General features: G+C 37.7%; 1 protein-coding gene across 1 annotated transcript; it reads left to right on the top strand.

Moving 5' to 3' along the window:
• The first annotated feature begins 1,161 nt into the window (after window positions 1-1,161).
• Window positions 1,162-10,051, top strand: LOC311077235 (uncharacterized protein). Its single transcript, XM_084139059.1, has 18 exons — window positions 1,162-1,313; window positions 1,386-1,661; window positions 2,805-4,695; window positions 4,809-4,877; window positions 5,374-5,496; window positions 5,603-5,683; window positions 6,020-6,139; window positions 6,244-6,342; window positions 6,449-6,547; window positions 6,654-6,734; window positions 6,841-6,963; window positions 7,068-7,166; window positions 7,273-7,371; window positions 7,478-7,558; window positions 7,665-7,745; window positions 7,852-7,950; window positions 8,055-8,147; window positions 9,623-10,051. The coding sequence occupies exons 1-18, from the start codon at window positions 1,275-1,277 to the stop codon at window positions 9,835-9,837; spliced, it is 3,768 nt and encodes a 1,255-aa protein (XP_083995185.1). The 5' UTR covers window positions 1,162-1,274; the 3' UTR covers window positions 9,838-10,051.
• Window positions 10,052-10,067: the final 16 nt, after the last annotated feature.

Genomic DNA, 10,067 nt, shown 5'->3' with positions numbered 1-10,067 from the left:
TTCATAGTTGATATATTGCAGTCTTTATATTATTCATATATGAATAGCCCGTATACAAATAGTGATGTCTTCAACTTTTGCTACTGTAATTAAGAAATTACTGTTTAATTAGCTCATATGTAAAGAGATAGATATTGCTTTTATGCTTTAACATCTTTTGTTAACCATATGAGATGAGTGATGTACAGCATTAAACCAGTAGTAAAGGAGTTGTTAATGGTGTTAGGAGTATCTCTATCTAATCTAGGTGTTTTTGTAGTTTTTGACGTCTAGGAGACAAGTATGCATATATTTTGTTTAGTTTTCTTTGTGTTAGCTTAATTTTTTTTGTTTTCTGTTGCCTTTGAGTTAAAGGGTTGGTTCACCTAAAAATGAAAATTCTGTCAGTAATTACTCAACCTTATGTTGTTCCAACCCCGTAAGACCTTCGTTCATCTTCTAAACACAAATTAAGATATTTTTGATTAAATCTGAGAGCTGTCTCACTCCTCCATAGGCTTCTGTGTGAACACAAACTCGACCCGGGATCGATGCCGGGTTAGGGACCTAGTAACATTGCCGTGTTCAGTCCCGGAACGTGCGCTGTGTGAACAAAAGCCATAATAATGCCGTGTCATAGTGATGACGCTGAAGCCGGGATTGTTCGCCAGCTGTGAAACGATACGTAATGCGCAAGTTTATGATCGAATCAGAGCAAAAAATGCACAAGCATGGTTTTTCGAGAGAGAAATCGCAGCTCATAAGCAAACTTGAGACGCTGCTGAGACATTACTAGTCACATCGATGTCACGTGTCTTTACAGGATTTTTACGGGTTGTGTGTGAACACACTCTCTGATTCCGGAAAATCACTGGCAGGGTGAATAAACCAAAATCAAACGAACCCGAGTCGAATCCCAGGTCACTTTATCCGTGTATTTTCCGGAATATCTGTGTGAAAGGGGCTAAAGTTAGTAAAGACATCGTTAAAATAGTCCAAGTGACCACAGTGGCTCAACCTTAAGTTTATCAAGCGACAACAATACTTTTACTCGTGTCAAAGGCCCACACAGAAGAATAGTTAAATAAAGTTGTTATTTTTGGGTGGGTTTTGCGCACTAAAAGTATTCTTGTCGCTTGATAAACTTAAGGTTGAGCCACTGTGGTCACTTGGACTATTTTAAACATTGTCTTTTCTAACTTTCTGGGCCGGCAAGTTTCGATCCCAAAGAAGTCTATGAAGGAGTGAGCAAGATCTCAGATTTCATCAAAAATATCTTAATTTGTGTTCCGAAGATGAACGAAAGTCTTACGGGCAACATGAACAACATGAGGGTGAGTAAATGATGACAGAATTTTCATTTTGGGGTGAATTAACCCTTTAACTTTATAAATTATTGATTACAGATGGAAATTTCATGGCAAGACAGACAGAAGAGGGATGAGGAGGACGAAGACAGACAGAAGAGGGATAAGGAGTACCAAGACGGACAGAAGAGGGATGAGGAGGACCAAAACGGACAGAAGAGGGATGAGGAGGACCAAAACGGACAGAAGAGGGATGAGGAGGACCAAAACGGACAGAAGAGGGATGAGGAGGACCAAAACGGACAGAAGAGGGATGAGGAGGACCAAGACGGACAAAACGACACCCTTCATATTGTCCAAGAAATTTGTATAGAGGTAAGTCATAGTTAAGGGCATTTTTCTTTATAATGTATGATTTAAACAGGTCATTGTATGTCTTTTTTATTATACATTATTATACATATATTCACAAACAGCTATAGACTATACATTTTCACCCAAAAATTACCATTTTTCTTTTACTCCCTCATGTAGTTTCAAACCTGTATGAATTTCTTTTTTCTGCTGAACACAAAAGAAGATATTTTGAAAAATGTCGGTAACCAGACAGTTGATGGACCCCATTGACTTCCATAGTATTTTTTTTTTCCTACTATGGAAGTCAATGGGGTCCAAGATCTGTTTGGTTACAGACATTTTTCAAAATATCTTCTTTTGTGATCAGCAGAAAAAAGAAATTCATACAGGTTTGAAACAACTTGTAAATGATGACAGAATTTTAATTTTTGGGCGAACTATCCCTTTAACCTCTACTTTGGTTATGTCATTAGGGTTAGGGTTAGGGTTAGACCAAATCAGATAAACAAACCTAACCTAAACAAAAACCAAACTAACCCTAACAAAATTGATATAAAAAAAATATCACTGTTAACATTTTAACATAATATTAATATGAAAAAAGTAGTGTAAGCAATGAATCATAAATGTTTTCTTTTGAAAATGATTATTACCAGATTTCCTGAGTTTTCATAAAACATGTTTTTTAGACTACAAGTACGGTCACATTTACAGTTGCTCTGCAAAATAATTTGTTACACAGAACTTTATTATATTAAATATTAATCAAAAATGATTCACACCTTCACAAAATCCAATCATTCAGTGTAAGAGTAAAAAAATGACAAAACATTATTTAGTAAGTTTATTTGATTCACAGCGATCAATCGGTGCATCTCTACCATTTTGGTGTCAAAAGATCAAGGACTTCTCGATGCATGACCGCTTTCATTTGAAAAGTTAACATTAAAGAAATAGTTCATTCAAACACCCTCATCTGCATCTATTTCATATTTCATTCTTCTGTGGAATGAAAGTGTTTTGGCTTTGGGGCAACATATAGACTATGGAATGATTTATTATAATTTTTTAACCATTATCTAATTTTAACCATTGTGATCTTTGTTGAAGTAACTGAATCTTTGTGAAGTTTGTGAATGTTAAAATTGTTTTTGTAAACAGGAGCAATCGAACCAGGCTGACAGTGACTCAACTGATGAGGGCAGTGTCTTTATTCCTTCGGTGGAGGAGTCTACTGATGATGATGATGACTTTTGTTCAGAAGAGTCAAAGATTGAAAAGGACATTGGAAAGACTAGAAAAGACAAAATGTTTCATTCAGCTAAAGAGATTGAGAAGGCAAAGCAGAGAAAAATGACAATCAAAACAAGTCAGCAAAATCCTGAAGGCAAACGCATTTGGAACAAAAAACAGTACTGTGTCTACTGTGAAAAATCACAAAGCAAGATTTCTAGACACCTTGAGAGAAGTCATTCGAATGAGGTAGAAGTAGCTAAAGCCTTCAGTTTTCCAAAAGGATCAAAGAAAAGAAAGGTTCTTCTTGAACAGCTTCGGAACCAGGGTAATTACTATCATAATATAGGAGTCTTGGAAACTGGACGTGGCGAGATTGTTACTTGGCGACAACCAACTGCAGATGCAGTACTTTCGGATTTCCTTCCCTGCCCTGATTGTCTGGCCTTCTTCATGAAAAAAGACCTATGGAAACACTCTAAGACATGTAGGGGACAGGGGGATGTGAAGAAACGGAAAGGTGAGAGCGTGAGATCAGCTGCAGCCTGTCTGATACCAATGGCAGCAAAGTGCTCTGCAGATATTAGGGCTCTTTTGCAAACCATGCGCCAAGATGAAATAACACAAACCATAATGAAGGACAGTTTGATTTGTCTTTATGGTGAATCGCTTTATACAAAGTGTGGCCATGACAAATCACAACATCACTACATAATTCAAAAAATGAGGGAGCTGGCCAGGTTTATGATTGAAGTAAAGACAAAATCTAAAAAAGTGAGGAACCTTACAGAGCTCTGTAAGCCAGAGAACTTTCTGTTAGCAGTCACAGCTTGTAAGGAAGTAAGTCAATTTCAATCAGATTTAAATATGTTTAAAACTCCCTCTCTTGCTCTGAAAATTGGATACTCATTGAAGAAAGCCTGCCAGCTCAGTTTAGGACAATGTTTAATGGCCGGGGACAGAGACACTGAAAAAAAGTTGAAAAACTTCATCAAACTAATTGATAGTCATTGGCGTACTAACATTTCGAGTCAGGCCCTCAACACTTTGCAGCAAAGCAAGTGGAACAAGGGGGACAGTATTCCCCTTACGGAAGATGCCATGGCTTTACAAAAACACCTCAAAAGTGTGGAGCAGGTCTCAAAACAAAAACTCAAAGAGAATGTGAATGTCGCTGACTGGAAGGTCTTGGCTGAGACTTTGCTCAGTCAAATCATTCTTTTTAATCGGAGACGTGTAGGTGAAGCATCCAAATTGCTCCTTACATCATATGCGAGTCGAAACGCCAAGCCTCCTAACGAAGATGTGGTAAAATCACTGACTAAATTAGAACAACAGTTGTGTAATGAGTTGACTCGATTAGAGATCCGAGGGAAGAGAGGCAAGAAAGTGCCTGTCCTTCTTACAAAGGACATGGTTGAGTCCATGGACATGCTGAATGAAAGCAGGAGCAAAGTGGGCATCGACGAAGACAATCCTTATGTTTTTGCCAGGGTGGGGGCTTTAACTCACATCCGTGGATCAGACTGTTTGAGGAAATTTTCGAAAACCTGTGGCGCGAAAGACCCCAGGAGCCTTACATCGACCAAATTGAGAAAACAAGTAGCAACGTTAAGTCAAATCATGAATTTGAAAAACAATGAACTTGACCAGTTGGCCAAATTCCTGGGACACGACATTAGAGTGCACCGAGAGTACTACAGACTGTCCGAAAATACAATTCAACTAGCAAAAGTAAGCAAGTTGCTTTTGTCTTTAGAAAAAGGTGCAGACTGTTATAAAGGAAAGTCTTTGGAGGAGATTACCTTCAGTACTGAGGGTGAGTAAAATGGATTTGGATATTCACACTACAGTGATTGTATTTAATGCAATATATCTGTGGTTTTGTATTGTTTTGTTTATATGACATTTTTTTAATTGTTTGCTTTACAGAGACTGAAAATGACACAAGCCCTGCTTCCAGATGCCGACAAGAGCATGAATGCCAAACCACAGAAAAAGGTCAGTGCTAAAGAGATCTAGTGGTTAGCTTAAAGGTGATAATGGAAAGGTTGCTGATTTAAACCCTGCAAGGAGCAATCCACAACCATAGTGTCCTGGAGTAAAAGTGTCCTGGGTTTTCTATTCTGTCATCACTTCAAAGGGATAGTTCACATAAAAATGAAAATTCTGTCATTATTTACTCACCCTCGAGTTGAATTTCTTTGTTCAACTGAACACAAAGGAAGAAATTTTGAAGAATGTTTGTAACCAAACAGTTTTGGGGCACCATTGACTTCCATAGTAGGAAAATAAATACTATGGAAGCCAGTGGTGACCCAACACTGTTTGGTTACAAACATTTGGAGTATCGATATATCTGCCCTTTCCAATGAACACAAAAACACACAGTATTCTCAGACAACTTTTTCCAGATATGATCAAATAAGCAAATTAGCAAATGCTTATCAACATGCAGTTTTGACATGATTTAACTTTACACTGTTATGATCTCCAGAAGCCTCAGAAAATGAAGATGAACAACTCTCTACCTCAGAACAACTCTCTATCTCTACCTCAGAACAACTCTCTACCTCAAAGTCTGTCCGTCGCAAACACAAGCGCCACATCTCAGAAGCGGGTAAGTAATCAGTAGAGCTGTTATGCATGTTATGTAGAATCTGTCTCTTGATAAGATTAACACAGTTTTGACATGTGATTAAACTTTACACTGTTATGATCTCCAGAAGCCTCAGAGAATGAAGATGAACAACTCTCTACCTCAAAGTCTATCCGTCGCAAACACACACGCCACATCTCAGAAGCGGGTAAGTAGTCAGTAGAGATGTTATGCATGTTATGTAGAATCTGTCTCTTGCTAAGATAAAGAGTTTTGACATGTGATTAAACTTTACACTGTTATGATCTCCAGAAGCCTCAGAAAATGAAGATGAACAACTCTCTACCTCAGAACAACTCTTTATCTCTACCTCAGAACAACTCTCTACCTCAAAGTCTATCCGTCGCAAACGCAAGCGCCACATCTCAGAAGCGGGTAAGTAGTCAGTAGAGATGTTATGCATGTTATGTAGAATCTGTCTCTTGATAAGATTAACACAGTTTTGACATGTGATTAAACTTTACACTGTTATGATCTCCAGAAGCCTCAGAGAATGAAGATGAACAACTCTCTACCTCAGAACAACTCTCTATCTCTACCTCAGAACAACTCTCTACCTCAAAGTCTATCCGTCGCAAACGCAAGCGCCACATCTCAGAAGCGGGTAAGTAATCAGTAGAGCTGTTATGCATGTTATGTAGAATCTGTCTCTTGCTAAGATAAAGAGTTTTGACATGTGATTAAACTTTACACTGTTATGATCTCCAGAAGCCTCAGAAAATGAAGATGAACAACTCTCTACCTCAGAACAACTCTCTACCTCAAAGTCTGTCCGTCGCAAACACAAGCGCCACATCTCAGAAGCGGGTAAGTAATCAGTAGAGCTGTTATGCATGTTATGTAGAATCTGTCTCTTGATAAGATTAACACAGTTTTGACATGTGATTAAACTTTACACTGTTATGATCTCCAGAAGCCTCAGAAAATGAAGATGAACAACTCTCTACCTCAGAACAACTCTCTACCTCAAAGTCTATCCGTCGCAAACGCAAGCGCCACATCTCAGAAGCGGGTAAGTAATCAGTAGAGCTGTTATGCATGTTATGTAGAATCTGTCTCTTGATAAGATTAACACAGTTTTGACATGTGATTAAACTTTACACTGTTATGATCTCCAGAAGCCTCAGAGAATGAAGATGAACAACTCTCTACCTCAAAGTCTATCCGTCGCAAACGCAAGCGCCACATCTCAGAAGCGGGTAAGTAGTCAGTAGAGATGTTATGCATGTTATGTAGAATCTGTCTCTTGATAAGATTAACACAGTTTTGACATGTGATTAAACTTTACACTGTTATGATCTCCAGAAGCCTCAGAGAATGAAGATGAACAACTCTCTACCTCAGAACAACTCTCTATCTCTACCTCAGAACAACTCTCTACCTCAAAGTCTATCCGTCGCAAACGCAAGCGCCACATCTCAGAAGCGGGTAAGTAATCAGTAGAGCTGTTATGCATGTTATGTAGAATCTGTCTCTTGCTAAGATAAAGAGTTTTGACATGTGATTAAACTTTACACTGTTATGATCTCCAGAAGCCTCAGAAAATGAAGATGAACAACTCTCTACCTCAGAACAACTCTCTACCTCAAAGTCTGTCCGTCGCAAACACAAGCGCCACATCTCAGAAGCGGGTAAGTAATCAGTAGAGCTGTTATGCATGTTATGTAGAATCTGTCTCTTGATAAGATTAACACAGTTTTGACATGTGATTAAACTTTACACTGTTATGATCTCCAGAAGCCTCAGAAAATGAAGATGAACAACTCTCTACCTCAGAACAACTCTCTACCTCAAAGTCTATCCGTCGCAAACGCAAGCGCCACATCTCAGAAGCGGGTAAGTAATCAGTAGAGCTGTTATGCATGTTATGTAGAATCTGTCTCTTGATAAGATTAACACAGTTTTGACATGTGATTAAACTTTACACTGTTATGATCTCCAGAAGCCTCAGAGAATGAAGATGAACAACTCTCTACCTCAAAGTCTATCCGTCGCAAACGCAAGCGCCACATCTCAGAAGCGGGTAAGTAATCAGTAGAGCTGTTATGCATGTTATGTAGAATCTGTCTCTTGATAAGATTAACACAGTTTTGACATGTGATTAAACTTTACACTGTTATGATCTCCAGAAGCCTCAGAGAATGAAGATGAACAACTCTCTACCTCAAAGTCTATCCGTCGCAAACGCAAGCGCCACATCTCAGAAGCGGGTAAGTAATCAGTAGAGATGTTATGCATGTTATGTAGAATCTGTCTCTTGATAAGATTAACACAGTTTTGACATGTGATTAAACTTTACACTGTTATGATCTCCAGAAGCCTCAGAAAATGAAGATGAACAACTCTCTACCTCAGAACAACTCTCTACCTCAAAGTCTATCCGTCGCAAACACACACGCCACATCTCAGAAGCGGGTAAGTAGTCAGTAGAGATGTTATGCATGTTATGTAGAATCTGTCTCTTGATAAGATTAACACAGTTTTGACGTGATTAAACTTTACACTGTTATGATCTCCAGAAGCCTCAGAGAATGAAGATGAACAACTCTCTACCTCAAAGTCTATCAGTCGCTCTCCTGCACGTAAACAACACATTATAGAAATGTTCTCAGGTAATGAATATGCTGCTCTTCTGCACAACTTATACAACCTGGTCAATTCTTAGCTGAGAAGCTTGATTTTTACATTGACATTTAATCATTTAGCTGACGCTTTTATCCAAAGCGACTTACAAATGAGGAGAGCAATAGAACTAATCAGACCAACAATATGATTAAACAGTATACAAGTTCTTTAACAACTCTCAAGTTAGTCTAACACAGTACACATAGCAAGTTTTTTTGTTGTTTTTTTATCACAAAAAAGTTAATAGAATAGCTAAGTGCTAGTATTAATTGGTCAGGTGCTGATAAAAAAGATGTGTCTTTAGACGTTTTTGTTTTGATATCTGTCTGTAGCCAAGTTTCCATCCAGTTTTTGCGCTGATTTGTTATCTACAGAATCGAAACTTGATGTCTCCAGCCTGTCTCCATATAATTGGCCTTTTACCGCTAAAATGATGTGCGTGAAGCCATCCCTAAAGAAACGTATAGTCAAATAAGTTTTGTTTCACAAAACAATCTACCCTTGAGCAGTTTCCATACATCATTATTATATAATTATATTGTATCTCGTGCGCTCCAGATATTTCTAAAATGTCTAGAGTAATGAGACAATAAAAATGTGGCCAGTTTACTGCTTAATATTGTTACACAGGGTTCCTACACAGTTTGTAAAAGTATGGAATTTGATTTGAGTAATTTCCAGGTCTGGAAAAGTATGGAAAAACTAAATCAGAGTATGGAAAAATATTAGTTTTTTCCAGACTATTGCCCCTATTCAGTTTTCTAAAATATAAAATACAGAATTTCTAAAAATAAATGTATTACACAGACTGGGTTAAAAATATAAATTTCTCGATTTTTATCTATTTTATGAACTAATATCAATAAATAAATCCCAATCTTTTAGTCTGCTTTTTTCAGTTGATCAATAAAACTTTGTAGAGCCTCCCATCCAATAAATCACAGTAAGCTTTGTTTCATATCAAAAGTAACAAAGCTCAAAGTATCAGCTTACAAATTCCATCCATTTTATTATGAAAATCAAACAATAGATACTGTTTTGGCGCTCTTTAATGTGGCAGATCGCTATAGTGCCTTAGTTCAAGCGGCAGCGCACACGTAAGCTAATCATCTCTTCCGCTTTACTACTAGTTACAGCACAAAATAAACATGAATAAACATCAGAAGGAATGTTTAAAGATTAAGTATAACTTACTGTCTCATTTAATCACTCAATCAGTGTTTCAACCTCGGAAATACGTGAACCGGGGTGCCCAATCCTGTTCCTGGAGATTACCTACCAGCAGAGTTCAGCTCCAACCCAGATTTTGTAGCGTTAAACCTTCTTTATTTGTTTCCAAACAATCCTTGGGTGGAAATCTGGCTAGTGATGAAACCTGTGATTATAGAGTGAGGTTTCTTTATACATTTAGCTACAGCTTTTAAAAATGTTGTTTATTTTGACATGTTGTTTCGTGTTTCAGGAACGAAAGCTCCTAGGAGGCCATGGCGTAGCGAAGAGCAGGGCGCTGTAAAGCGCACACTGGGAAAATTCTTTGCCTTGAGAAAAGTTCCTGGAAAAGCAGAGTGTCAGTCATGTCTGGATGCAAATCCAGTCCTTAGGTCAAGATCTTGGGTTGACATTAAAAACTTTGTCCATAACACTATTCAAACCATGAAAAGGAAACTTGCTTCTTGAAGGAATGCTCTCTTTTTCTTGCTTTCATTTCTTTCTTTTTTTTGTTGGAGAAATAGAAATATTTAATATTTTGTATAAACTCTATGCACTTTACTGTACCTACCTTTCCCTTTTCAGAGGAAGCAAGCACTTTACATTCCTTTGATTTTGTACTAAATACAAAAGATTTCTATTTCTCCAGTAGTGCATTTCATTTACATTTCCCTTATCAGAGTAAGCACTTCTTTCTT

This window comes from Abramis brama (assembly GCF_963993115.1).
Source record: "Abramis brama genome assembly, contig: SCAFFOLD_101, whole genome shotgun sequence".
Taxonomy (NCBI): Eukaryota; Metazoa; Chordata; class Actinopteri; order Cypriniformes; family Leuciscidae; genus Abramis; species Abramis brama.
The sequence above is the reverse complement of the archived record's forward strand: the minus strand, read 5'-3'. Positions and strand labels throughout refer to the sequence as shown.

What these genes read in the sequence shown, in the direction of transcription:
- LOC311077235 (XM_084139059.1), top strand. Translation starts at nt 1,275, where the DNA reads ATGAACGAAAGTCTTACGGGCAACATGAACAACATGAGG. An exon ending in GCGCCACATCTCAGAAGCGG is followed by an intron (nt 6,343 to 6,448) that starts GTAAGTAATCAG and finishes TATGATCTCCAG; the next exon opens with AAGCCTCAGAAAATGAAGAT. An exon ending in GCGCCACATCTCAGAAGCGG is followed by an intron (nt 7,746 to 7,851) that starts GTAAGTAATCAG and finishes TATGATCTCCAG; the next exon opens with AAGCCTCAGAAAATGAAGAT.